The sequence below is a fragment of the Purpureocillium takamizusanense genome, chromosome 9 (assembly GCF_022605165.1).
Source record: "Purpureocillium takamizusanense chromosome 9, complete sequence".
Taxonomy (NCBI): domain Eukaryota; kingdom Fungi; phylum Ascomycota; class Sordariomycetes; order Hypocreales; family Ophiocordycipitaceae; genus Purpureocillium; species Purpureocillium takamizusanense.
Window position 1 is genome coordinate 763,154 of NC_063076.1, and position 27,057 is coordinate 790,210.

Below are 27,057 nucleotides of genomic sequence, written 5' to 3' on the forward strand. Positions count from 1 at the left end.
CGATGTAGCCGCCAGGTCGACGAGTTGGCAGGCAGGGCCGCGCGCGCGCTCGCGCCGTGTAGCAGGGCTGGGGGATGGGGGAGGTGGATGAGGTGGATGAGGAGGAGGAGTTACATCGAGGACCGGGCTTGACGTGTAGCACGTAGTAGGTACTCGCCAGGCCAGCCTAGTCCGCCGTCGTCGTCGTCGTCGTCTCCTTGTTTGCTGGCTGGCTGGCTGGCACGGATTGGCGACGGCGGGCGGCGCGCGTTGTGGGCACTTGGACGGAAGCTTGTCGCGGGAGTAATACCCAACAACATACTCCGTACATGGTGCTTGCTGCCGCTGCTGCTGCAGCTTCCGCTGCCAACGACGGCCCCGTCTCCAGCAGCAGCAGTTAGCGGCAGCGGATGGACGAAGGGATGTCGGGGCCAAGGCTAGCCGGGTGGCCGGGTGGGCCGCCGCCGGGGGGGCCGGGGTGTGTGTCTGTGTCTGCGTCTGTGTCTGTGTGTGTGTGGGTGGGCGTGTCTGTGTGGTGGATGGGCGGATGGAAGATGATGGGCGGCGCCCGATGCGTAGATGGTGGTGGTGGTGGTGGTGGTGGTGATGCATGGATGGATGGATGGATGGATGAATGGCCCATGTGTCTGGCGATGGACAAGCAGCAGGCAAGGCAAGCAGCCGAGGGGAGATCAGCCACTGGGGAGGAACCTCTCCTCCCCAGACCAGGCTTGCCAGGCCAGGGCGGTGCTGGTTCTGGCAAAAGTCTGTGCTGGTTCTGGTATGGTGGTGGTGGTGGTGGGTGTGCCTCCATGTCCAGTCGAGTGAGTCCCCAGTCAACAAGTTCGTCAGTCAAGCTGCTGGAGCCAGTGACAGCCATGATGGTCGTCCATCATGAGCCAGCTCGAGCACCCAGGAAGAACCAATACGCAGTACTACTACTCCATGCCACTTCTGCTGCTACCAGCAGCAACACAGACACAGATGGGCGCACTGCTTGTGTCCTGTACACGACACGTACCCTCCTTTCAAGCCCAAGCCCTCTCTTTTTTAGTTTGCGGACGGAGGGAAGTCTGTCTAGTGGAGGAGGAAGGGGGGGCCCGTCGTCCCACTCTGGTCCTCCTCACCTGATGCCACACCACACGCGGAAAATGGGGTGGTGGTGGTGCTTTGTTGTGCATCAATCCCGCCATGGTGGCGCCGCCTCTGAAGAAAATCGATGAAGAATGCCAAACAAGCCCCCATTGTGTGCGAAAAACAAACACCCTCGACGCAAGGTCTTACTGTAAAAACACACACAGAACAATCACTCGTTCTTGAAAGGCAAAATGGCCCAAACAGGAAACGCAGTTGGAAAGGTCTCGAACGCAGTGGTGGGGATGCATGTTTGCTTCGTTGACATGCGACTTTGCTGCTCAAACTAACAACAGCCCTTTTTTTTTCTTGCCTTTCTCACTGTCATATTATTGCTGTCGCCGCTGCTGCTGGGCGCCGCGCCGCTCATCGCCGGTCGGCGCTCCACGGGGCCGGTCGGACGCCTCGACCTTTTTTTCTCTCTCTGACTGTCTCTTTTCTGCCCTGGCGTCGATGGCCGGCAGTGCAGTGCGGCTGTTTCCCACCCGCCGCGCCCCTTCTCCCTTGTTCCTTGGCCGGACGAGCGGGTCTTTTTGCTTGTTGGGGGGGGGGGGGGTCTTTTTCTTTCGTTCAGGGCTCGAGCCTCACATCGAGCGGCGGCGGGCGCCAGATCTTCATCGGAGGCGGCGGGGGTCCCCGGGGCAGAGGAGCACAACGAGCGGGCCTCGAAGGTTTTTTTTTTTTTTTAATAAATTATTTACTGATAACGCCATCGTGGCCCATGGAACCGTGGGACTAACTTGTACGTGTTCCATCTACGCAAAGATCGCCGCTGGCCACCTTGCTACTGCTACGGGGCGTCCCATCCATAACCTGCATACGAAAGCACATATGCGCATGTCAGGTAGTAGCATCAAGCAACGGGCGAGGCGGGGGGGGCACAGCGTCTGCGCCGAAACAGCATTGCTGTCCTGTCGCCGCCGCCGTCGTCGTTGTCGTCGTGTTGGACATGGAGACCAACCAGCCCAGCCCAGCCGGCCAGCCAGCCGCAGCGCGTCCATGGACTTTCGCAGAACGAGAGCTCGGACTCCGGCCGTGGTTTTTCTGGAACACGTTTCCATGGTCCGTCCCTCTCCACTACACCCCTTCCTCTCCGGCCGGGGGGGCTCTCTCTCTCTGTCTTTGGCTGGCTGGGCTTCGCTTGCTTGCCCCCCCCCCAATTTATCATTACCCTTCCCATGCGCCCGCCCACATGCCGCCCCCGCTGGACAGCCACGCCCCGGAGGGGTGGTGTGGTGTTTGGCCAGCAGTGAGTTAGCTGGTGCTGAGCTCCGTGAATAACTAACTGCTAGCTGGTGCTGCAGCAGTTGGCGAGGGAGGCGGTGCGACGACCACGCGTGCCCGCGGTGCTTACTGTGCGCCCTACTGCCCAGCGGCTTGTTGCTCTGCAGCTCTGCTGTAGAATTGCTTTTTACACATCCTCTTTCTTTCTTTCTCTTCCTCTTTTCGGTTCTTCCCTCCATCGCTAACGACCGAGCGACCGACAACATGGCCCCAGAAGTCGTAGCTCCAGCCGTGGCTGGCTTCGGCCCTGCCGCCAGCAGCAGCAGCAGATCCCGGTGATCACTGCTGCGGATGAATGCAGGATGCCGGCTCAACTGGGCCGGTTTCCCTTTTTTTCCCTTCCCTGCAACTGGTCCCCCCGCCCCCCCCCCCCACCCGGCAATCCTACTCTACTCCTATGAATAATCCAGCAGCAGGCGGTGCATTCATTGCAGGGTACGCACACACTATGTACGTTGGCGTCTACGAAACGGAAACCACCCCGAAACGAGTTCAAACGCAGGCAAGGAAGCCAGAGCGGCACCGACGGCACCCGTGCCTCGGCCTCGACTGGGTCCCTCCCTCCTCCTGCGCTCTCTCCCACACACACACGCACGAGCAAGTGATGGGGCGTAGCATTGTAACGGGCTCGCCATGTGCGGCAAAAGTAGGTGGTAAGTTAGTAGCTGCTGTCTATACTTCATGCTTCGACGAGGCGCGCACTTTGTGAAGTAGAAGAAGAAGAAGCGAGCATTCGGCAGTTGAAGCTCCCGCAGCCGCCTCATGTCATTCATCGGCGGGCACGCCCCTTCCAGTCGCCAAGAGTCGTGGCGCGCGGGGGACGGCCCAGAGGGAACCCAAGCGGGCTGGCGAGTTCTTGCAGAGCTCACCGGAGGACGGTAGTAGTAACATGGTAGTGCCTTGTATGCTATGTATGCAGACTGGTGGATGGCTGGGAGCCTCAACAGTTGACGACCAACGTCCCTCGGGCCCTTTCCAGGCCGCTCTCACCACGGCGGCGGGCTGGCTGGTTGGCGACTGACTGATGGACAGACAGACAGACAGACAGATAGATGGACAGGCCTGCTGTGGAGAAAAAGGCCGCTCCGACAGGCGAGACACGGGTTTATCGAGAGACATTGATGCTACTACGTACCATCACTACCGAATAGGTACGATTATCTGCTCTGCTCCTCATTGATGGGCTCGCTTGTTGATCCCGTCTCCATACGTCAAATGCTTGTGGAGCTTTTGTGGCCGTCCTTTTTCTTACAATATCCCCGAGTGAGCCTCCGTTTTGTGTTGCCGTGCAAAAAAAACCTTGTAATCAAAAGACGGAGAGAGAGAGAGAGAGAGTCGCACACCTCGGCGAGCATAAAAAAAAAGATTTGGTCTCCGTGTCTCCGTCGTATCATCTCCCGGCTGCTGACATCATCTCGGCCGCAGCAGCTGCAGCAGAAGAGCGGGGGGGTCCCCATCTCCATCCCCATTATCCCCGGCGAGATCGTCAGCCAGTCAGCCAGCCTGCCGTCCCCTCTACTACTAACCCCCCCCCCCGGCTCCCGCGGCCGCTCTTCTTCGCCTTATCCGCATCGAGGAGCCTGCTCCGCTGCAGCAGCGCGTCGCCGTCCTCCTTGTCCGTTCGACTCGCCCACGAAGAAGGGGGGGAACGTCTGACGACGGGGCAGCGGTGCAAGACGCCAGCCAGGCCGCTGGGGGTGGTGGTTGGTGGTGGACGCGGCAACGTCGAGGGAAGAAACCCTGCCGCCTCCACCTGTCACCCTCGCAGCCCGTTCGATATTCTTCGTCAAGCTTGTCTTTTTTTTTTGGCCCTTCCTTCCTTCCTTACACCCTGCCCTGTCCGGCCTCCTTGCGTGCTCGCAGGGCTTCTGCGTGGAGTCAGGAAGCAAGCTGCGGCATCAACCCCTGCGGAACAGAGTGGACTCTTCTCTACGAAAGTACTACTACGTACGACCTGTAGGCACTACTAGGAATGGCTTCCTCGTCTGTGGCATTTTGTGGTTCCCGGACGGAACAGCTGTGGCCCCCCCCCCCCCGTTTGAGGCCATCGAGTCATGCGGGAACCCATCTTCCTTCCTGCCGCGCATCTCGGGGATCCATGGACTGTCCTCCTCCTCCTCCTGCTCCCATCCTCCATGGCGCAAGACAACGGGCTGACACGAACGCCCCCCTCATCGAAAACAAAAGCCCCCCCCCCGGTAGCAGCTCTTCCCCGCACCGGTAGCTCGCCCATCGTCTCGGCCGTGAATTGAATCAATGTCGTGCAGTTTTCTTCAGCGACCCAGCCGTCCGTGCTCATTGAACCATGGCCGATGTCCGTCCACCCAGCATAGCCTGTGCCTGTTCCACAGACTACTAACTGGTAGCTACGTAGTTACAAACTGCGAAGCAAAACTTGCCCGCTAAGCACTACGTACTGGTAGTCCACCCTCTCTCTCTCTCTCTCATCCCGGTGAGTGAAGTGCCACATCGTCACCTCCATGCTGCTGCAGGCCAAAGGCACAGCTAGCCCGTCGCCCGGCCTTGGCGTGGGATTGCCACACACGAATCAATCGGACATGCATCTCGGCTCTTGCGGCCATCCCACGCGCCCGCGCCCGCGCCACCCCCGTCTGTCCATCCATCTGTCCGTCGGGGCAGCAGAGTCGCGGCGAAGCTGTTGTTGGGGGGGGGATGGCTTGAAACCCGACCGGCGCTTCCTGCGGCGGGCCACGGCCACGACCACTCACTCACCACGAGCAGCGAGGCCAACGAGAAGAGATCTTATGAGTCTTTCCCTAAAGCAGTAATCTGCGACTCTCATTGCACCATCGTGTTGCTTCGTTCTGCTTCGCCGCGGCGGCACTACCCAGGACGGGAGTTGGGATCTCCCACTGCAGTATGTATGTATTTGACGTCAATAGCGGTGACCACAGCCTTGACCCGACACAATGGTCAAGGAAGCACACATTTCCCTAGCAAGCGGCCTGCGCGAATGCGGTTACCCGGGCTCAGGCTCAGGGGTCTCTGCGGTAGTTCTGTGTGCTCTAGTCATGCCGGTCCCGTCCCGCTGACGATTGCGCGCCCAACATGAACGCGGCCAACAATGATGCTATATTTGGATGGAATGCCCAAGACCTCACCTGCATCTGTACATGTGTACTACAATTTACCATATCCGAGCAGGCCCATCAACAAGACACTGATGAGAGAGCCATCCTGGTGGTTCCAACGCCAGCAGTGTGACTTGAAGAAAAGACGCATCTCATACGTGCTTGCGCATGCACGAGTGCCCGTCCTGGTGATGAAAATGTACACCACTCGCGTGGCAAAGGCATTCCTTTGGCAGCCCACCACGAAAGCCACTTCCCCAGACTGTCAACCCCAGAAAATTGCCTTGGGCTCGCCCGGGGAGGGGGGCCCCTTTCTCCCCAGAGTCCCCCCAGTTTCATCCAAGACGACGGGAAGGGACCAGCAGCAAACCTTCTACGTAGACCACCGACCCTTTCCCGTTAGTACGCATATGCTTGTTTCCCCGGACCGTCATCTTCTCGCGTGTCGCCTCGCCCGGGGGGTCTCATCTTTGCGGGGGAAGCACCACACGTCGGCTTGGTTCGGCCCCCGGACGAGAGGAAGCTGGCGTATAAGTGGGCATCGAGGCGCCACTCCGCGGACAGCTACTTACTTACTAGATCGACCGCCCCCCGGGTGAGCGAGAGGCCAAGGAACCTCGGCCGGGAATAGTACACGCGTATTACTTTGTGCTGTAGGAGGAGAAGGCGCCTCTATTCTACGCGATCTTCCACGGCGCACGGCCGTGGCGTCGGCGTGCTCCAGTCTGGGCATTAGTTATATCGGCCCATTGCTGGCTCCGCAGTTTTAAGCCAGACCCGGACCCCGCGATTCATCATCGACTAAAACTAATAAGCTGCGTCTGTGCTTCGAGAGCAACTTTTTGTTGGCCACTTGACTGCGCGTGTGCGTCGCTTGTAGGCACGTAGTGACTAGTAGTCCATAGTACATGTATACGGTCTATGATTCAACGACGATCGGTCCAAGCCCGGATTGGGCCTGACCCGATCAAGTCGACCCAATCTACGTAGGCCCTCAAGGCCCGATCCCCAGCATTCGGCAGTGACGGCCCTGCGGAGCCTTTCCAAGGCGACGCTCGGTCGTGAGGATGGACGCCGGGGCGCTTGTTGAGGCCGGCACGTCAAGACGGCATGTCAGACGAACGACCCCTCTCTGGGTGTGGTCTCTGCACACTGGCTTCGGGAGGGGTGATGACACCCCTCAATATACTGTAGACTGTACTTCGTACGTCAATGGTACTATGTGGTAGCACCAAGTATTCCGAGGCGCAACGCAGCTGCCCGTCAGTCATCTCGCTCCCGGTGCAATCGGGCTTGCAAAAAGGCGGGCTATGGTCCTTGGTCGTTTCCAACGACCGATCCGAAAAAGGGGAAGCCCGTGGTCGCACCGTGCAAGGGGGCCCGAGATCTCGGTTCGAGGGCCGTTAGGCGAGTCGGCCTTGAAACTGGCTCGGAGATCAATCACAGCAGGCCACCACGCCGCCGGCTGCCGGGGGGGTGTGTCTGGACGGGGAGGCCATCATCGTCGTCTTCTTCTTTCTTTCCCTTGCCTGAACTTGGGGGCCCTACCTGCTGCCGCTGTCTTACGAAAAGGCTCGAGTCGCGCAACCAGACCTCTCTCTTACCCCCGAGTGACACAGGTTCATCTCGGCGCCCACCGGCCGTGCCGTATGTATGTTCCTGTCTCAAACTCTCTTTTTTTCTTCTCCCGATGCACCTGGCCCCGTCAATGCCTCCTCCGTCCATGCCTCTGACAAGTTTGACAGCTCACTTGACGTGCCCGTGGTATCACCAGACTTCCGTCCCCCCGGTCTCTCTCTACCTAGTTCGTCTCCCCTTTCGGTCAAGGCGGGACACGGTCACATCGGACTACGTACTGCTGGAAAGCAGCCCTGTCCCGGAGTGTAAGAGGGTGTGCTCGAGTGGTGGAGCCCGTACCGTACCTCTTCCAACCCTTCCATGGTCGCCGAGCAAGTGCTACCGATGGTGGCGTCCGGGGAATGTGCCTGGTGATTCGCCTGGCTTGCGCACACGCTCCGGCTTTAGGCAAAAAGAGAAGGCTTGTGTCCAGCTTTGTTCCCCTTGCTCCGGGCGAGCGGCTCTGCCGGTGACGACGGGGCTGTTTTTGTTTCCTTTTTCTTCCCTTTTCTGCATGCGATGGCGGCGGCGGCGGTGGTGCCAGTCCCGGTCGCCGCAAAAGATGATTGCAAATCAGCACCGCACGACGACATTTTCCGCAAGGGGGACCTGGGCGGAGGAACTGCTGGAGCGGGCGCGCGGCATCAATCTGACATGAGGCTGGATGTGGTCGGCGACATAACTAATCGGTGCAGCACTGACGGAATCGGGACACCCCCCGGCCCCGGAATAAAAAAATCCAGGGTGAGCGAGCGGATACGGTCAGAGTTGCGGCAAGCTCTGCGAAATGAAACTCGAGTTGGCTGTGGGACTCGATTGATGTTGTTGTTTCCGTTGCTCCGTGGTGAACTTGATGAAGCCATGTAGTATCGAATGTGCATGTGATGGGGAAAACGGGAGCGAGCGCCGTTCGACTCACAAATATCGGACAAGCTGTGCTCTTCTGTAACACGGCTGGGCTCGGCAGGCTACGGACCAAGTTACAAAAGCACAAAAGACGCAAGGTATCGTGTTGCCAGGGCAAACTGAAAGCCGTTTCTTTGCGACCGATCCATGCTGGCGAATAGAGGCAATGTCATGTCAACATGTCAAGCCCCAGGCCCTCCTGAACCTCCAACACTCCCCTCCCTCGTGCCAGGGTCCCGCCCATGCGCTGGTCCTGCCGCGTGCTTGTGTCACCCCAAGCGCTCTCGAATCAGCGCAGCATGCCATTGCATAAATTGTACAGTATACGACTCGCTTCCCATAATAGACACCGGTTGGTTGCGTCTGCATATATTACCACGTGCGTCGTCCTATTGTTTGCCCGTGCCCCGGTCCCTAATCTACGAGTTTGTTTTGGCTATCCTAGCTCGCGCCTGCATACACGAGCCAAGCATCGAATGGTACATGTAGCGAGAGCAACAGGAGCAATGAGAGTAGCGAAAGCAACGAAAGCAAGTTGATAGATCCTAGCGAGGTCCTTCATGCGTCTATGGCAGGCTATCATTTCTTACCAAGGAACCCCTTTAGAAATCTGTACATGTAGCGTTAAGACCTGGACAGCCTCCCGCACAAAGCACATAGAGTGGCAACCATGAACAAGATCTTAACAGGAACTAGGGAAAGTTGCACTAATGCCGTGGAATTCTAGTCCAAGATTCTAGAAGCACTTCGTTGAACATGTTGTGCCTGCCGCACGGGCGCATGGACGCCATATGTCATATCTGCCGGGCTGCGCACCCACGCCCCCTGACCAGTGCGCCTCTTAGACGGTTACATCTTGCAAAGGCCCATAAGTCTCTGCACCTTCCTCCTCCCGGCACGTCCGTGTGGTAGGCTCTTCGACCGGCCCCGTATACTGCCGGCGTCGACTCGACACCCGATGGCGCTGAATCGGACCGTCCCTGGCTGCATGTCAATGCGTTGGACAAGACCGCTCCGCAAGCGCAGTGTTCAACGTCGATGAAGAGCATCCGGGGCACGCCGGGATAGGAGATTGCCCAATCTCTGCCGCATAGTTGACCTTCTGTGCGCTGGCGTGGATTACCATAGGACGAGTCTGGAGCTTTGACGTCGGTGCACTTTGATGGCAGATGGTGACTATGTCTGGATGACGGAAGTGGTGAAATGGGATCAAAGTCAGGGCGGCCATCTGCACTCCACATAGTTTCTTCTCTTTATTCCTGCTTCATCAGTTGCCGTTGCTCGTGCCTGGTTCGCGTTCGAATCAAGGTGGGTTGACAAGCTAGGTCTATCGTCATCAGTGTTGGGCAAGCAGACTGGCCAAGGCGGCCCGCACCGCGCATGAATTGCCAACCCAGCCAGCATCCAGTGTCCTGAGCTGAGCTCGCACTCGATGCCATTGACATTGTATGTGAGTTCTTATAAAGCCTATGCAGCAGCGCGCGCAGTCTCTCGCATCCGGTGGCGAACCGTCTAATTCTAACTGGGGCATCTAGGCAGCCTCTTCTTTTCCCCAGCGGGCAGATTCGTCTCCTTCCTTCCACTCGCGCTCCACGTACCCGAGCTCGCGCTTGACCTTTTCTACCAAGTCTTTATCTCCCGTGTTCTTTCCGATGTTGTCACTATTGCTAGTCAGCAATGCCGTTCGCCAGGATAGCCGAGCGTGCTTGATATGCCTTGGGAGAGGACTGACCTGATCTTGATGGCTGGCCGCCCTGCAGCCGAGCTCAGCTTGATAACGATGTTCAGAGGGACCGACTTGGTGCCGGTGGAGAGGTGGACAAAGTCGTTCGTCAGGTACGTTCCGACACCAAAGGTAGGCTGGAAGCCGTACTCGTCCGACACCTGCTTGTACTCGAGACAGCGCTCAATATTGAGCGAGTCGGAAAACACAATGACCTTCTTGTCCTTGATGCCCTCCGAGTCGTAGTACTCGCGCATCGTCTTGACGTACTCGGCGGGGTCTCCAGAGTCCTGTCGGACGCCGGTGAAGAGCTCGGCGTACGTCTTCATGCTGCCGTCGGGTTTCTGGAAAGCATCTCTGGACAACCCACCCTCAACAGGGCGAATGGGCTGACTGAAGGCGTGCAGAAACTCCCGGGTACCAAATGTGTCCGTCAGCGCAATGGCTAGGTTCGATCCAAAACAGCTGACCCAATGTCGCAATGCCTCTTCTGTCGCGTTTTTGTAGTCGCCCATGATGGCAGCCGTGCCCATGAACCACTCGTGAGCTACCGTACCGACTGGAGGGATGCCGAAGCGCATAGCCAGGTGGACATTGCTGGTGCCCGAGAGCTTGCCAGGAAACCCCTTGGCGGCAGCCTCCTTGGACGCCTTGACGAGGCCGCGGAACACGAGTGCTTGCGTGTGGTAATCTCTCCGCCGCCGCGTGCCAAATTCGGAGGTGATGCAGCCGGCTTCCAAGAGCTTCAAGCCCTTTGCGAAGGCTTGCTCCTCCTGTCCGTCATAGCTCCAGTCCGTGTCCATGAACCGAAAATAGGCCTCTGACGTGAGCGCCAAGATCGGAATTTCGTACAGAATGGTGTCGGACCATGTGCCCCGAATGTTGATATCGATGTCGCCGAGGTCGGTGTCGGCGCCGGTGTCCTCGCCAAGAGGCGCAAACGTAACGGTAACCTGGTCGCGTGGTCGCAGTCGAAACTCCCTCAAGTACTCGAGATAGTCAGGCGTAAGGTACGGGCAGTGCGATTGGAGAAACAGATACTCGTCGTTGAGCAGCGAAATGTTGCCGAGCTCTGGCGCATGCGGTTAGAGAATGAAGACTCAGAGAAACCGGAGGCACTCACTTCTAATTTGCTCGTCAAGCCACTTGAAGCCAGCCCGCGACAGCCTCTTGTCGGGCGTCCGGTTTGTGAAGGCATAAGTCACCTCAATATCCTTAAAAAACTTGAAGACGGCGCATTGCATCGTCAACTTGTACAAGTCGGTGTCGAGGAAGGAGATGACGCCCTCCGGAAAGGGCGACGAGCTGTTGAAGTCCATGACGGCGATTCGGCGATGTGAGTCCGCAGCGGTTCTTGACGGCTTTCGGCAGCCCTCTGCTAATGTCCAGCTGTCGTGCCGTTGGCTGAAGCCTCGCGCATCGAGAGGCGGCTGCGTCGGTTGTGACTCAAGGACCCGGATGACGTGCAGAAACTTGCGCCGCGGCAGGCTGAAGCGGGAGGCGAGGTTTCGCGCTCGTTCGCCTCGAGTAGTACTGGAACAAGCCCGGGACTGTGTCGGGCGGCAGAATGACGTGTAGGTTTCGTGCGAAGCTACGTCGCAGTCGAGTCGTTTGCGGCGAAGACGTGAAGCAAGTGTCCGGCCGAAGTGCTCGGCGTTAGCAATGTTGGTACGAAGTACGAGGTCGAAGTTACGTTAGTGCCAGAAACTGCAGGGCAATGGAGGACGGTCAAGCCACGCCGCATCAGGCTGCGCCGCGAAGATAAGTCGACGACGCCGTCAGTGCCCACAAAGACCGCTGGACAGCACTGGAGGGGCTGGTATTCCAGGCGATCTAGTGCCTGGGGCAGTCACCTAGCAGGCGTCTCCAGGCTCTGGAAGCAGGAAGCAGGACGGTATTGTATTGTTGATTGGGTACGTACTGGTGGGGTGGAGGGGCACCAGCGCATTGACCACACCTTAATTTCTGCAGCGCCAGCCAGCGGCAGAAAAAAAAACTCTGGGACGAGGCTGGACTTTTTTTCCTCCATGCTCAGAAGGCGGTCCCGCGACAACACCACCCCTTCAGCCACGCCATCCCGCAGCGTTGACAAGACTTTCTATTCGGGCACCAGGCAACTTGGCGTCCGTTCAGTACGCTGTCTGCTCGAGTCCGCGGCCCCGTGGTTATCGGACATCAAGCGAGCTTCAACGACCGCATCGCAATCGCAGCAACCATGGACGTTCACCGCTGTCGCTTCGTTCCCTACCAGCCCTCGGCCATCAATGCGGTCGCCTTCTCTCATCCCAAGACGAGAACCGCAAAGCGCAGCACCGTCGCGAGGCTGGCGGTTGGCCGCGCCAACGGCGATATCGAGATATGGAACCCGGGTAACGGGACCTGGCACCAGGAGCAAGTCATCCGGGGCGGCAAGGGCCGCAGCATTGACGGGCTCGTTTGGGTCAACGAAGCCGACCAGGACCTGGGCGATGGCCGCGTCCTGATCGGGAAGTCGCGCCTGTTCAGCATCGGCTACACTTCTACCGTCACCGAATGGGACCTGGAAACGGGCAAGCCCAAGCGTCATGCAAGCGGCCAGCACGGCGATATCTGGTGTCTCGCAGCACAGCCCTCCGGTTCGACCGACGGACCCATCTCCGAAGTACAAAACTCAAACAAGCTTGTTGCTGGCACCATCGACGGCGAGCTGGTCATGCATTCGCTCGAGGACGATGACTTGCGTTTTCAGCGAGTCTTGGTCAAGTCTCCGACCAAGAAGGCGCAGATGGTCAGTATGACCTTCCAGTCGCGCAAGGTGGTCATCGTCGGCTGCTCCGACAGTACTATCCGGGCCTACGACATGACCAGAGGACACCTGCTGCGGCGGATGACTCTCGGGTCCGACCTGGTCTCCGGCGCCAAAGACATCATTGTCTGGTCTGTCAAGTGCCTACCAAATGGCAATATCGTCTCTGGCGATTCTACGGGGCAGATCTGTATTTGGGACGGCAAAACATACACACAAGCCCAGCGCATTCAAAGCCACAAGCAGGACGTCCTGAGCCTCGCCACGAGTGCCGATGGTACCGCCATCATGAGCGGCGGTATGGACCGAAGAACGTTCTTGTACAAGCAGGGTTCTGGAGCGGGCCAGCGTTGGGGCAAGGTCTGGGGGCGGCGTTATCATGACCATGATGTGAAGGCTATGGCGTCATTTGAAAACGGCAACATCAGTGTTGTGGTTTCAGGAGGTGAGAAGAACTCTACCCGGTTTACACTTGCTCTATACTGACTTCAGCCAGGCCCCGATGCCAACCTCATGATTGTACCTCTCAAGGAAATGGGCCGCGAGAATCACAGGATGTTGAGCAACCTGCCGCACCAGCCACCGCTCGCAAGCGCCGCCAACGCGAGATTCATGGTCAGCTGGTGGGACCGGGAGATTCACATATGGTCCCTCAGGAAACCCGCCACCGACCTATTTGAGTCGGGCGGCGACGACGGCGACATTAACCAAAATCGCAAGCTTCTAAAGACGATTGTTGTCAAGGGCGATTGCAACATTGCTTCTGCGGCGTTGAACCAGGATGGAACCCTCCTCGTAGTCTCTACGCCCATCGACGTCAAGGCCTTCCGTCTCGAGCATCAGGACCCGACCAAACCTTCAGATGTGAAAATTCACGCCCTCCAGCTTCCAGAGCAGCTTACGCGTCTTGGAGCCACGCAGCTTAAGCTCTCACCCGATGGGAAATGGCTCTTGCTGGTCCAAGAGGGGTCGCGTGTCTTGATGGTACGGATTACCCTCGATGCGACCAAGGAGGGGTCGCCCACCGTTGGTATCAAAGTCCAGCGGCTCGCCCGGCTGCGTCGCCATGTACCAAAACACATCATGAACGGCGGCTTGGGCGGCTACGACCGGAGCGTCACACATGCGACTTTCAGTGCGGACTCGAAAATGGTTGCGGTTGCCGACCTGGCTGGCTACGTGGACACGTGGATCTTGCGCGGCCACGACGAGAACCTAGGAAAAGGTAAAGCTGTCGGCGGCGCCGATGACGCGGCTTCGCTGTCGTCGGATAGCGAGTCATCTGACGAGGAAGCCGACGCTATCGATGTCGGTGAGCAGTGGATTCGCAATGCGAACGCGAAGCAGTTGCCCAAGTTACCCTCCGCATCCGTGGTGCTGTCCTTCACGGACGACGTACCCGGGTCCGGAGATGCTACGGCGGACCACGACTATGTTCTTGTCGCCATCACGTCGTCGTGGAACGTTCTCGCCTTCCATCCCCGTTTAGGCGCACTCACTCCTTGGTCCCGAAGACATCCCCGAAAGGCCCTTCCCGCGGCGGTACGGGATCTGCTAGATCTGCCCAAAGGCATATTCTGGCAGGGGTCAAGGATGTGGGTGTATGGCGTGTCATTTCTCCTCATGCTGGACATGGACCAGGACCTTCCCATGCCTGCAGCAGACGTCGACGGATCCGCAGAGACTCAGGTGACTCAAGGAACCAAGAGAAAGCGGATCTCACGAACAACTGGCGCTGGTGGCAAGATGGAGCGAGAGAACCTCGCGCCTCACAAAGTCCGGAAACATGGAGAGGAAGAGAACTACGAAGACCTCGATGTGGGGGAGACGCCGAAGGTGGAGGAGAGCGATAGCGACGATGACATGGCTGACGCCGACGGGGAACTCGCTGAGCTCCGCAACAACGCCAGCAAGACCGTCGTCCAGTCTGACGAAACGACCGACGGGCGCAAAAAGTGGTGGATCACGTACAAATATCGCCCCATTCTAGGCGTCGTGCCCGTGAACCGCGCCGGACAGCCGCTCGAGGTTGCGCTGGTGGAGAGACCGACGTGGGATGTGGAGATACCCGACCGATACTTTGCCGGCCACGAGCGGGAGAATTATTGAGCAAGGAGTACGTACGTGTGCGCGTCCAGGAGAGGGGGTAGCCCCTCACATATCGGACAGTTCGGGCTGGGGTGCGTTTGACGTGGCCCCAGCATAGCGAGGGCATGTCTCGCGCGTGACGACTGTATCTAAAACTTGCCACATATTGTAACTACAAGGCGTCGCGGTAAAGGGCGGCCTCGGAAATCTCTTTCCAGGATTATCATACGGCTCAGCCGCACGAGCTGACACGTTTTTGCAATCTCAAAGTGGTTTTCTTGTCCGTCACGAGGCCCTGATCGCGCGGCCGAGTACGTCGTGCCTCACAAGCGAGTGCCCCAGGCGTGCGGTCACAGTCCGAGGGGGGAGCCTTGCTCTGCTCCCATCACGCATCGTTTGCCCGTGGATGTAGCTGTGACTAGTCCATGACAAAGTTCGTGATGCGCTGGCACGGCTGCCCCTCACGAACACGACAAATGCTTTTTGAAAATTATCGAAGCACTTTCAAGGAACAAGCATCAGGTAATGAGCGAGCTCAGGCCCTCGACTCCGAACCGCGCAGTGCCCCGTCCGCGATTCATCAACGGTAATGGCGGCGAAGGCTCGGCGGTGACAAGGCGTCGCACAGAGACGGGACTGGACCGTGGAAAAGGCCAGTGTCGTTGTCGTCGTCGTCGTCGTTGAGTCCCCCTTAACGGAGGGTGGGAGCGGGGGTCCACAGATAGCCGAGGCGTACGCGGCGGTTAGTCGTGGGCGAAGAAGAAAGTGGAGAAGGGGGGGGGGGGGAGAAGGGACGACGACGGTGCTTTACGCGCGGCCTGGTGCTGAAGACTGTGAGGCGGAGGTCGCGGCCGGGCGCCGTCGGTGTACGTACTCGGTCCGTCGAGGCTCACGGGACTGTGGTTCGGGGGGCGTACGGTGCGTGCGGCTTTCGCTGGCTGGAGCTGGGGACGCGAGGCGAGGGGGTGTGTGTGTGTGTGGTGATGTCGAGGCGGTGAAGTGGGAATATTGTTTCTCGTTTGAGTCGTTGCCGAGCTCTCGGGCGATGGCAGCTGGATCTTGCGTTGAGTTGCAATATGTTGAGAGCTGAGTCAAGAAGTCCCGGGGGTCAGACCCACGTAGTGAAACAGGTACAAGCACTTGCCACAACTCGAGATGTAATAGGAGTTGAGATGATGCTTTAGCGAGTTATCAGTATCAGTGATGGACAAGTTCATGAAGCTCGTCTTCATCTCCAAAGCATGGAATGGCGAATGGCGCATCTTGGCCCAGTCCCAACGTGGCCTCGGCAGCCATCCTCTTGGCATGGAAAAGCTTGTCCTGACAAGAACCGGCCCTCGCGTCGTGCCGTCTGCTCCAGACCTCCCTTTGTTTTTGTCGGGGCATCCGGGAGCAACGACGAGGGCCTTGTTTCAACGTGACAGGTCTCGTTGGCACGGACGGGGGCGGGCTCAATCAAGTAAGCCGGCAGGCTCTCAACCCCTTGAACTATGCTCTGCTCTGCTCTGCTCATCGAAACAGCAAGCTTCAATGGTATATCCTACTTGAAGAAAACGGCCGGCACACATTGCGATTCCAGTAGCATGCACATCGAGCGGCACGGGTGTGTATGTGGCATCGCAGCAATTGGTCCCACTGCTACCTGATAACCAAACGTCACCACAAAGACGTCCACCCCGGCAAACACTCGGCGAGATCAAGCCGATCATGGCGACCCGTGAGTTCTCATGTACGCGAGATGCATGACCTGAATCGGAAGAGGTCAGTTCATGCTCGTCTGCACGCCCCCTGGTCGTCACTTTCGATCATGAGAAGCGGCAATCCGACGTCGTCGGTACCATAGGTAAGCAGGGGGTCTACAAAGTACTGGGAGTCTGACCGTGGTTATGGTGGCGGCGGCAACGATGACGCGGCCTTGGTGGCACGCCCACCCTCCCGCATGGCCTCCCCGAACGCGTCCCTTCGCCTCCGGCTTGCTACCTACCCTAAAGTCAGCCGTGCAATTGGAGCTGTTGGGGACGGTTTTCTTGTTATGCGGTTATCTGGGGGCAGACTAGCATCTGGACAGGTGTAGTTCCTAGCGTCCTTGGACGCGGAGCGGCTGCCGGGTCTGGGGGATAGTGACGGAGGGCAGAGGCCATCAGGAGGCAAAGAGGCTGAAGGGTGAGTCTCCCGGGCCTGGTCGAGCCCCAGCAGGCACCCGTGCGGATGCTCTGTGCGCTGTTGGGCGGTTGCGGGATGACGCCTGGCGGCATATATGAGTTTGCGATTTTACCGTTGCAGCCTTGCAGGAAACGGGGTTTCGGTGGCCAAGCAGGCAAGAGGGGGGGGGGTGTACAATTTAGAAAGAGTACAAATTGAAAGTGCGGTTTATAGGTATGGAGGCTTGCACGACGTGACCTGTACGAATGTAATTATTCTCTTCAGGCACCTGTTTTTATTTTCTTCTAGACGAGCGTACAAACGTTTAGCCAGGAAACATCAGCCAGCCAGCCATACCTAGTAGCTCAGCAACGTCAGGAGTGGTTGTCACGATGGAAGCATTTAAGAACTGTCCGTGGCTGCCCCTGGTGCGAGATGTGGTCCCGGCGGGAGCCAAGCCACAGCTTCACGTTCGGACGGCTTCCACGTCGAAGAGGCTGAGGCCAGGCTGCGCCACCTCTCGCGCCGCAGCAAAGCCTGTGGGAATAATACAGTGTGCGAAGTACCTCACCCTACTGCTCGTGTCCCGTACCTCGTTCACCAAGTGGCCGTTTGCGTAGAGAAAGCACTGATGCAAGCAAAGACGTCAATTAAACATGACGACGATTTCTTGCGCTCCCCCAGCGAGTCATAATTTGGCAATCTCATTGTCAAGCTCTCGACTGTCTGATCTGTCTGGGACTCGAGGAGCCGCCGCCGCCTGCCGCCCGCCGCGCGCACATCTCCACGGACCACCGCGTAGCCGTTTTCAGCCACCGTCTCGCCATGTGTGGCTGATGCCGATCAGAATCTGGCAAGGGGGCGTTTTGGTGGTACCTGGAGAATTTGAGGCGAGAGCCTCAGACGCACCCACTTCTTGGCCGGCAGTCTTGCGTGTCAGCCATGCCATGCCCTGCCAGAGACGAATGGCGGCGGACGGTCCGAAATGCAGTGCAGCAGGTGGTTCGCGGGCGGACGACCCCCTCCGGCCGATAGCCGCGCGGCGGACGTGGAAGACGGTGACTCGCAGCAGCAGGTCGCGGCAGAATACGTAGTACAAGATGAGCAGACGCGGTCATCAGTCATCGTGCGCTGCGCCCTCCGTCCCGCCCACGGTTAGGCGTGTGCCTCTTCGCTGGCTGGGCATCCGTAGAACCTTCCATGCTGCCAGTGCTTCGTCCCTACCGAAGGTGAGTGAGCGCGAGCCCTCTTCCCACGGGTCCCGCCCTTGACTGGTGGTGGTGGTGGCATGCTCCCTCCCCTCTGTCGAATGGCCGGCGGTGGATTTGATACACTTGGGACGCTCACGGGGGAGAAGCATTGCCACCGCGAGCCGGGACGGTGACTCTGGCGGTGCGGATGCCATACTGCGCACTGCGCGTTGTGCTGCGCAGGATGAATGGGTTAGTAGGTACGTACCTCTGTCGTTGCGTTGCGTGCCTCGTCATCGCCCCTCGAGAGGCGACGACCAGGGGGGGGAGCGGGGAGCAAGCCTCAGCCAGCTCGAGGTACCAGTACCCAGGGCGCCGTGCAAGCAGATGGACGGGTTCCGGCGGTGCTGGTACCTGCACCGTACAATCTGCGCGCAGATGGTACATGGCCGAATCCACCCGGCCAGCTCGGCCGACGCTGGCCCTGCCCGCGTCCCGAACTCTTGTGCTGCGCTGCGCTGTCCATCGCAATCGCAATGAAAGCGTATGAATACAGGCTCTGCCTATGTACCATGCGAATACCAAGTACGGCACGCAAAATGAAGGGGCTTCGCAATCGGGTCCCACGTATCTCGCGCTCGCTGTGCATGCATGCACCAAACTCTGCAATCGCAGCCTGCGCAGCAACCTCGGGCGAAGCAGTGGGGGATGGGATGGGGGAGGCGAGACAGCTTGCGCGTAGAGTGGAAACCTCGACTCACGGGACCGACGAAAGGTAGCGGTACCTTGCCGGCCATCGCTCATTTTTCTTCCAGCTCGCTCTTGCAGCCGCCCGCCCATGCCGCCCAGCTTATCCACCCCAGGATGGGGCCTGGTGCGGGCGCTGATTGGCCGTGGTGGCACAGGCTGACGCGTAAACCGCCCAGCGCTGCGAGCGAGCGACGAACTGACGACGCTCGCTCACACACTGGGGGACTCCTGGTCGCCCACCCCTGGCCTTCCCCCCCTCCTCCCCCCTCCCTCCTCTGCCTCCGCTGCGGCCTCACTGGCTCGCTCGCTGGCAGGGCCGGCTGGGTCTCCAGGTGGGACGCACCACGCACGCACACACACGCCACGCCACGGACGGTGCGTGCCACCACCACCACTGCACCCACGGCCACCACCACACAGCGCCGCCCGCCCGCCCGCGGGCCTGTTCTGCGCCTGAGATGATGCCCGGGCAGGGCTGTCCTGCCTCCTCCAGTCCAGTTCATCGGTCCCGTTAGTAGCCTGGCCCGGCGGCCAGTGGATGTCCACGCAACGCACGCACTCTCGCGCCCGCCTGCAAGGCCGCCAGTGCTGTCGCCGCCGCCGCGAGGGGCTCCTCCATCCATCTGCTGCTGGCTGGGGACCCTTTTCCCCCCAGTCCCCCCCAGCCCATCCATTCCATCCCATTCATTCACATCCCATCCATCCATCCTCGCTTCCCGAAAGCGTTGCTATCGGGGTCGCCAGCGCTCGCTTTAAGTCCTCAACCACGGCGGCAATCTTGCCTGCGACTCTCTGTCGATAACGGGGAATTGTTTCCTCCCGACGACGACGACGACGACGACAACGACGTCAGCCGGGTCGACTCGCGAAGCCTGCCTGCGACTGACGAAGCGGTAGCCCGCGCCAGGCCCCTGTGGCGACTCCAGAGGCCTACGAATCCCCAGCTGACGACGCCCACTGCCTTACGACCACGACCACGCCTGCTCGGGTTCGCCATCCGTTGGGCCACGACATACCTCGCTCGGCCGAGCGCTATAACACAACCCTATCAGCACGTCGACGACCACCCTCATCGTCCTCGTCCTGCCCTTTCCCTCCCACCGCGCCTCTCCCTCCCCACGCAGCGACGCCTGCATCCCCGCCACGCAACGTCGCTGCCGTGCCCAACCCTTCATCGCCTGCGACGCCACCAGGGTAATACCCGACTTCCGTTTTTCAACAATGGCCGGTCGAGGTACTCCGTTCAGCCCGGAGCCGTCGTCCCGGTCCGACTACGGCGAGGAGTGGGCGCACGACCTGCGCGTCCGCTTCGAGGGCCTGTTGCGGGACAAGCGCATGAATGAGCTGCGCTCCTGCTCTCGCCATCACACTCCCGAGGCTGGTCATTCCGATCTCGCTCAGCGAGCATCCAGTGCCGACCTGCGTGGTCATGCCTCGCACAGCGACTCCCGACCCGCGACCTCCCACACATCCGCCACGACTCCTCCCTCCTACTCGTGCATCAGACATCTACCCAAGATCCCGACAGCACCCGCCGCCGGCGATCGCGACTCTCAGAAGTTCCGCAACCTGCTCATTAGCCTGTCATTAACACCGACCAAGTATGAGAATCCTGGGCTGCTGGACGAGGCACTCCAGACGATTCCCTTGGATCGCATCTATGGCGAGGCCGAGGAGGAAAGCCAGGTCCTGCAGGCCGAGGCCGAGAGCATGGGTGATGGCCGCAAACCTGAATGGGGATATCAAGACTGTGTCATCAGGGCACTCCTCCGGTACGTTTCCCTCCTGCGCCTTCACTCGAATCGCGTCTAATGAAAACCCTAGATGGTTCAAGCGGTCGTTTTTCACATGGGTCAATAACCCGCCCTGCCCTGTGTGCCTGTCGCCAACCATTGCCCAAGGCATGACGGCTCCGACGCCCGAGGAAAGCGCTTGCGGTGCTCTCCGCGTTGAACTCTACCGATGCTCGGCTCAAAACTGCGGCGCATACGAACGGTTCCCCCGATACGGAGATGTCTGGAGGCTGCTGCAGACTCGTCGAGGAAGAGTCGGAGAGTGGGCCAACTGCTTCAGCATGTTGTGCCGTGCCGTCGGTGGAAGGGTTCGATGGATCTGGAACGCCGAGGACCACGTGTGGACCGAGGTGTATTCGGAACACCAGAAGCGATGGGTTCACGTCGACGCCTGCGAAGAGGCATGGGACAACCCACGTCTGTACACGGAAGGCTGGGGCAAGAAGATGTCATATTGTATCGCCTTTTCGATCGACGGAGCGACCGATGTCACTCGACGATATGTCCGCAACAACGAGTCCGCCAACGAACGTAACCGATGCCCCGAGGAGGTCATGCTCTACGTCATGCAGGAGATCAAGAACATCCGGCGTGCCAACATGGGCAAGGAAGAACGCTTCCGACTTGAGAAGGAGGACCAAAGGGAGGACCAGGAACTGCGAGGCTATGTCGTCGCCTCCATCGCCCAAGCCGTCACCGACCTGGTGCCCGGCGCGTCGAGCTCCTCAGCGGGTGGCCGGTCCCACGGCACGCCCAGCCGAGATGTCAAGATGCCTGCCGAGCAGCCAAGCCGGCAGACTGGCTCGGCGGAATGGATGGCGGCCCAGCAGAATGCTCGCAGCCGACAGTTCCAGCCACCCCGCGGGCCCGACCAGCACTAAACCAGCGGCAGCCTGGCGTGCCCCTTTTCATGAATAACACACGACTCTATACGGCTACGCTACCATGACCACCAACGACAACGGACGATATGTCATCCCCGTCGATCATTGCTCGTGGCTCACCTTCCACGCCACGGTCGTCTAATACTCTCAAACAACCCCACGCATACGTCCAAGTCAAAAGCCGACCCATGGACTTGGAATTTCTTTGCCCTTGTCGCCCCGTTATCAACAAGGATGGCGGGGCCTGTAACTATTCACGACATTCTTCTGCTACCTTTTTTTTTTTCCATTTGTGCTTGAATATAGGGGCGTCAACGGTTGGGTTGGTGGGGAGGGCCAGGTCCCTCGAGACATGGCACCCATGGGGGGCAAGGAAACAGGGCATATTCCCGCGGAAAACCCGCCTCGGCGTTTGGTGGTTGCTTTGAATAGCATCGAGTAAGAGATGGAGGGGAGGACAAGGGGACGTGGCAGCTGTCAACGACTCGAGCGGAGCTATATAGAGACAGCGAGCAAAAGCGCTGAATGAAGACAGCCTGGTTGTTGTTGAAGCTTTCGACTTCGTCTGCAACGAACATCACTTTTCTTGTGTCTAGTTGTTGGCGTCTGTTGACTCCTTTGCGGGCTGCACTTGCGATGAAAGAACCACTAGTCAAGCCCCTGAGTCTAGGGTATCACGTCTATAGTAGGCCTCATCCATCCCATCATGCCGCGGAAACGACCCTGATATTCCAAGCTGGGACCAAAATAAACGCCGTCGAAATCATGTGAAAGGTCCACGCAGCGTAGGCAACCATTGTACCGACCTGCTCCTACGCCGGCGCGGCTTGTTCCTGCTGCTGCTGCTGCTGTTTCTTCTTTTTTACGACGAACCCGTGGTAGGGCAGGCTGGCCTCGCCCCCCAGCACGACGACCTCAATGTCCCAGTCGACGCCCGGGCAGTTGAGCCGCGGCATGATGAAGTGCTGCGGGCGGTACGTGACGTACAGGAAGACGCCGTCGTCTTTGAGCACGCGGTATACCTAAGGAGCGCATTTGGCACAGTCAGCGACGTTGTGGACCTTGGGACCGGGTATGGACGCCTGTGGTGGTGGAAGCTACAGGACAGAATTGGGCGTGCAGTTGGACAGCAGTGAACGGAGAGAGTTTAGGGACCGAACGAGCAAACGAACGAACCTCTTGGATGTACGCGGCCGTGTGTTCGACCACGTCCTGCGGGGGGCTCCACGGGCTGCCGTGGATCATGGCGTCGAGGGTGCCCTTGTCAAAGGCCACGTCGACGGACCGCGCGGGCAGGCCGTCCATGCTGCACACGTCCATGAGCCGCCATTGGATGCTGGGGACGTCGGCGTGGCGCCGCGACATGAGGTCGACGACGACCTTGGAGAAGTCGACGCAGAGCTGGTCCGCGTAGCCCCTCTCTGCGAGGTCCCGGGGGAGGGTCTATAATATAAAAAGTCCTCGGTACGGGTCAGCCAACGGTGCGTGACTACGCTCGCTCATGACTCTCCCGCAAAGTTCACAATGGTGGGCAACAGGATTCAGCCTGAACCCCCCGTATATAAGCCCCTTTCGCTGTGAAAAAAAAAAAGGCTTTCCACTTTCTACTTGCACGGGTCCTCTCTTCGAGGCTGGTAAGGAGGAGTCGAGGGAGGTTACAGAAAGGACATACAACGGGCGCGCACGCACAAAGCCAGGGCATCTTTCAACGTACACTGTCTCCGGAACCGAGGTGCAGTATCTTGGGATTCGTCGCCGGCGGTCGCGCAGTAAACAACTTGGGCTCGAGGAACGGCAGCAGCTCGTCAAAAGTACGGAACCACTCGTGCGTCGGCGCCGCGTCCTCGGCCGTGGCGTACCGCTCGTCCCAGAACTCGGGGTGGGCGAGGCGCTCAATGTCCTGGTCGCTCATCATATTGGGCGCGGGGCGAGGACACTCAATTGGCCTCTCTCCCCCGTGGGCATATACATGTAGTATCCGGGGGATAAGTTCTCGAGAATGTGAGAAAGACACTATCTGTTGCGGCGCAAGTCTTAATTCTGAACTGCCGTCTGTGGTGGGGCTGCTGAAGTGGATTGAGCAGGGTTGGACAGGAGTGGCAGGCGGTGAGATTCAGGAACCACAAAGTGGAGCTGACTTCGATGGCGCGGGTTCGCATGGCCATGACTTTCCCAACTAGCAACTCGCCATTGATGAAGTCGCCACTGTAAGTTTAGCGCTCATAGCCTCTCATTCACGCGGTCTGGATACCACTCGAGACCAGTATTCGCAGATACCCTATTTTCACGAGTTCGCCCATCTGGATCGGTTCATATCTTTCGAAGCCATCAAAGTGTCAAGTACGAAGTAATCGACAATCAGTCCTATGTTGAGACTGCGATCGTCCTGCGCCGACGTCACCGCGCTCTGGATGTAAACATGAGCCCGCCAGCCACCGGAACCGTGCAGCAAAGCACAAGGCAACTTTCTCGTCGCAAGGCTCCTGCAAAAAGTGCTGTGAAAGGACGAGCCGGGTCGTCCGCCAATCCAATCGTTCTGGATGATGACATGGCGCCGTCGACATCACAGAAGCCCTCCGCCAAGTCCCAGAGCACGAGCAAAGGTCCCTACACGCCAGCGAAGAAGCCATCAGCAAAGCCATCAGCAAAGCCATCACAGCAGGCGGCGAAATCGCCGCCAAGTCGGAAAAGAAAGGCCGAGGCAGGCGCGTCGCCCACAGAGGAGAAGCGGGCACGGAGATTCCGCGCCCAGGCACCGCAGGCCTTTCACGCCGTCTATGAGAGAGCCCTTGCTCAGCGCTTCTATGTGCTGAAGCGGACGCCGGATGGGACGGCAGATTGTCCCACGGAGACATTTGAGATGACCGGGTCGACTGGCAATGTCTATACCGTCCATATCGGCCGGCAGCCGCAGTGCAACTGCCCTCACGCCCGCAAGGGCAATCAGTGCAAACACGTCTTATACGTATGCTCTTACCTTCTTTTTGATACGATTTACACGGTTACACTGAGAGCGGGCTAACACGCTCGCGCAGATTCTAGCCCGGGCCCTGCACGCTCCATTCCATCTGGTCTACCAGTCCGCGTTGCTCAGCACCGAGCTACGCACAATCTTCGCGAGCGAGCCTAACAGGAATGATGCCTCCGGGAGCGCTACTTCCGGCAAGCGCAAGCCAGTTGAAGGAGACTGCCCCATTTGCTACTGCGATCTGGACGCCGACAGCCCCGAATCTGTCGTCTGGTGCCGTGCTGCGTGCGGACAGAACATTCACCAAACATGCTTCCAGATGTGGGCCGCGACCAAGGCGCATGGCACCGTCACTTGTCCCATGTGCCGTAGCACGTGGGAGGGCGACCCGGACGCCGCGTCTCGGGTACGCATGGACATGGCCGTCGACAGCGAGGGCTACGCCAATGTCGGTCGCCAGCTCGGCATCAGTTCTGTTCGAGGTGCGTAAACCAGAGAACTCTTCTACTAGGTAGTAGCTAACCTTGACGCGACCAGATGAGAGCACGTACTCGCAATGGGGTTTTACGCGACGAGGACATCTCTTCTGATTTCACTTTTCAGACAGCTTGACGGCATACGATAAGTGAAAGAAGCTCTTGCCATACACGTATCAAGTCGACACCAAAAGACCCGACAACGCGACGCGGTCCGGGCTGTGTCCGATCGCATGACTCCGGGTTCCGTCAGTGACACTGTCGGGCTCTGAGTCCATTTCATCCGCGATGTTATATGATGGCTGAGCCTGGCGATGCATTTCAGGCTCGCGAGCATGTGCGGATGCCTACCTATCGCCCAGCATTTCTCGGCGCAGCGCCAACGTCTCGCGATGCACGACTCGGCCTCCTCGTACTTCCCTTGGCTGTCAAGCACTAGTGCATGGTTGTTTATACTCGCGAACGTGTCGGGATGTCTGTCGCCGAGCATCAATCAATATGATGCTAACTGTGATCCCTGTGGAGCCAATTGTCTGACACGCCACAAACTCCATTTAGCCTCCACTCGCGGCTACTGGCCCACCACAGAAAATTCAATCGCACACGAAAAGGCTGCCACGGACGTAGCGGTTGCAGACGCCAAGTGCCACTCGGCTTAATAAAAGGTCAGGCAGCCAGCAGATATCCTGCCCCTCCCAAACAATTCGTTCTCAGCCTTCAACGCGAGGTTACTCCTGATGCACTACATACGCCTGCTCAGGCCCCCCAAATTGGCCGGGAGCGGCTCCAGAACTCGTCTGGATCTGGTCATCACAATTAATACGGACTTGAGCGACTCACTTCTGTTTGTGCAGAAATCTCTCGAGATAACCGTTACGGCAGAAGTGACGACTTCCTCCGGCAAGTCGACACAGGCCATCACAGCATGTGGCGAGCTGGTGTGGAAGCCAAGGACGAGAATCCTCAAGCCAAGCCTGAATCTTCCTCTACAAACCACAAAGGCGTTGGAAGCCGCTTCCAAGACCGAAATATGCGTCAGTGCTACCCCAGCACTGTCAGCGACGACGGTGGGGGGCATACTCCTGCGTTCAAGCAGCGTCGCCCACGACGAGCATGACGGCGGACTCATCATGCCGGTATGGGCGGAACTGCGCGTCGATGGATATATCCATGACCATCTTTGTAGGCGAAGACTGTATCTCTACGATGAGGGAGGAGAATTTCTCGAACTCGAGGAAGAACTGGGTGAGAGCATGGCTCGCCACGTCTGGGACGGAGGGATTGTTAGTCTCTGCGCTGTCGCGGGCATTCCCGCATCAAACAAATACGCCTCGAATCAAGGTGCGACCATGGCAGCCATGCAAAACGCATTAGGTACCGCCGGCGAACTGAACATTCTGGAGCTCGGTTGTGGCGTCGGCACGTTGGGCGTTGGTCTCTGCGCCGTGCTGCGGCAAATGCGCCCTGTCGGGGTTGGACGGTGGACCATCTTGCTGACTGACTTGGAAGACGCCGAGAACCGAGCAAAATTCAATATATCTCGTCTGCAGCAAGACAGAAATTTCACGGGAGAAGGCGCTAATATCCGAATGCTGTATGAGAATTTGGACTGGCAAGACGGCAGGGAAGGTCGCTTCGGGCCACAAACACGAGCGCGGCATTGGGACTTGGTCATGTTGAGTGACTGCACCTACAACGAGGATGGGCTTCTCGCGTTGGTTGAAACGCTGTCAGCCTTGCATGCTTTTAACATGGACAAGGCCGCCCAGGAGGAGGCACCGTTCACTACCAAGGTGTTCATTGCGACGAAGCCCCGACACTTTTCTGAGAACATTGTATTTGGTCTTCTTCATCAGGCGGGCTGGAAGATGCAGTCGAAGCAAGTGCTGCAACTCCCTGTTATAGGCTTGGATCCCCAGTCAGTTGACATGTACATGTTTACGAAGTCATGATGAGTGGCCGTGTAATGGCAATATCACGGTTAGTTCAGTTAGGCAAGAGAGACAATAGCTGCATTGGCGGGTGGGCTGCGCCTATTGCCACAGACTAAGACTGAAGCTTGAAGAGCTTTATTCATGGTGAGACGCCGCCGGCGAGCTGCGTGGGGATATCCCCTGTACGCCGCCGTCGCGTGGCTGCTGGTCCCGGCTGGCCGGGATCTTACAGGCTGCTAACCGGGCTAGCTCACACGTTAGGTAGGTAGCTACGTCTTGGACTTGTAAAGCCAGAATCTATCTGAATATAGC

General features: G+C 58.7%; 6 protein-coding genes across 6 annotated transcripts; 3 read left to right on the top strand and 3 right to left on the bottom strand.

Moving 5' to 3' along the window:
• Window positions 1-9,287: 9,287 nt before the first annotated feature.
• On the bottom strand, window positions 9,288-11,443 carry NPT1 (Nicotinate phosphoribosyltransferase). The gene is made up of 3 exons (XM_047990706.1): window positions 10,859-11,443; window positions 9,745-10,807; window positions 9,288-9,673 (listed from the first exon to the last, which is right to left on the bottom strand). Exons 1-3 carry the CDS (start codon window positions 11,052-11,054, stop codon window positions 9,544-9,546), a joined length of 1,389 nt encoding a protein of 462 aa, XP_047846715.1. The 5' UTR covers window positions 11,055-11,443; the 3' UTR covers window positions 9,288-9,543.
• A 306-nt stretch (window positions 11,444-11,749) lies between these two features.
• Window positions 11,750-14,970, top strand: UTP4 (U3 small nucleolar RNA-associated protein). The gene is made up of 2 exons (XM_047990707.1): window positions 11,750-12,965; window positions 13,017-14,970. The coding sequence occupies exons 1-2, from the start codon at window positions 11,951-11,953 to the stop codon at window positions 14,627-14,629; spliced, it is 2,628 nt and encodes an 875-aa protein (XP_047846716.1). The 5' UTR covers window positions 11,750-11,950; the 3' UTR covers window positions 14,630-14,970.
• Window positions 14,971-19,310: 4,340 nt separating this feature from the next.
• png1 (Peptide-N(4)-(N-acetyl-beta-glucosaminyl)asparagine amidase) lies at window positions 19,311-22,110 on the top strand. Its single transcript, XM_047990708.1, has 2 exons — window positions 19,311-20,462; window positions 20,515-22,110. The coding sequence occupies exons 1-2, from the start codon at window positions 19,912-19,914 to the stop codon at window positions 21,362-21,364; spliced, it is 1,401 nt and encodes a 466-aa protein (XP_047846717.1). The 5' UTR covers window positions 19,311-19,911; the 3' UTR covers window positions 21,365-22,110.
• Window positions 21,724-23,360, bottom strand: JDV02_009070 (uncharacterized protein). The gene is made up of 3 exons (XM_047990709.1): window positions 23,082-23,360; window positions 22,544-22,810; window positions 21,724-22,389 (listed from the first exon to the last, which is right to left on the bottom strand). Exons 1-3 carry the CDS (start codon window positions 23,280-23,282, stop codon window positions 22,180-22,182), a joined length of 678 nt encoding a protein of 225 aa, XP_047846718.1. The 5' UTR covers window positions 23,283-23,360; the 3' UTR covers window positions 21,724-22,179.
• Window positions 23,361-23,786: 426 nt separating this feature from the next.
• On the top strand, window positions 23,787-24,925 carry JDV02_009071 (uncharacterized protein; the record flags this gene model as incomplete). The annotated part of the gene is made up of 3 exons (XM_047990710.1): window positions 23,787-24,332; window positions 24,403-24,817; window positions 24,873-24,925. The coding sequence occupies 3 exons, from the start codon at window positions 23,787-23,789 to the stop codon at window positions 24,923-24,925; spliced, it is 1,014 nt and encodes a 337-aa protein (XP_047846719.1).
• Window positions 24,926-25,899: 974 nt separating this feature from the next.
• On the bottom strand, window positions 25,900-26,472 carry JDV02_009072 (uncharacterized protein; the record flags this gene model as incomplete). Its single annotated transcript, XM_047990711.1, has 2 exons — window positions 25,900-26,078; window positions 26,190-26,472. 2 exons carry the CDS (start codon window positions 26,470-26,472, stop codon window positions 25,900-25,902), a joined length of 462 nt encoding a protein of 153 aa, XP_047846720.1.
• Window positions 26,473-27,057: the final 585 nt, after the last annotated feature.

What these genes read in the sequence shown, in the direction of transcription:
- NPT1 (XM_047990706.1), bottom strand. Translation starts at nt 11,054, where the DNA reads ATGGACTTCAACAGCTCGTCGCCCTTTCCGGAGGGCGTCATCTCCTTC. An exon ending in GCTTGACGAGCAAATTAGAA is followed by an intron (nt 10,808 to 10,858) that starts GTGAGTGCCTCC and finishes CGCATGCGCCAG; the next exon opens with AGCTCGGCAACATTTCGCTG. An exon ending in CGGCCAGCCATCAAGATCAG is followed by an intron (nt 9,674 to 9,744) that starts GTCAGTCCTCTC and finishes GACTAGCAATAG; the next exon opens with TGACAACATCGGAAAGAACA.
- UTP4 (XM_047990707.1), top strand. Translation starts at nt 11,951, where the DNA reads ATGGACGTTCACCGCTGTCGCTTCGTTCCCTACCAGCCCTCGGCCATC. An exon ending in CAGTGTTGTGGTTTCAGGAG is followed by an intron (nt 12,966 to 13,016) that starts GTGAGAAGAACT and finishes GACTTCAGCCAG; the next exon opens with GCCCCGATGCCAACCTCATG.
- png1 (XM_047990708.1), top strand. Translation starts at nt 19,912, where the DNA reads ATGGCCGGTCGAGGTACTCCGTTCAGCCCGGAGCCGTCGTCCCGGTCC. An exon ending in GTCATCAGGGCACTCCTCCG is followed by an intron (nt 20,463 to 20,514) that starts GTACGTTTCCCT and finishes TGAAAACCCTAG; the next exon opens with ATGGTTCAAGCGGTCGTTTT.
- JDV02_009070 (XM_047990709.1), bottom strand. Translation starts at nt 23,282, where the DNA reads ATGATGAGCGACCAGGACATTGAGCGCCTCGCCCACCCCGAGTTCTGG. An exon ending in ACCTCGGTTCCGGAGACAGT is followed by an intron (nt 22,811 to 23,081) that starts GTACGTTGAAAG and finishes TTTATATTATAG; the next exon opens with ACCCTCCCCCGGGACCTCGC. An exon ending in CGGCCGCGTACATCCAAGAG is followed by an intron (nt 22,390 to 22,543) that starts GTTCGTTCGTTT and finishes TGCGCTCCTTAG; the next exon opens with GTATACCGCGTGCTCAAAGA.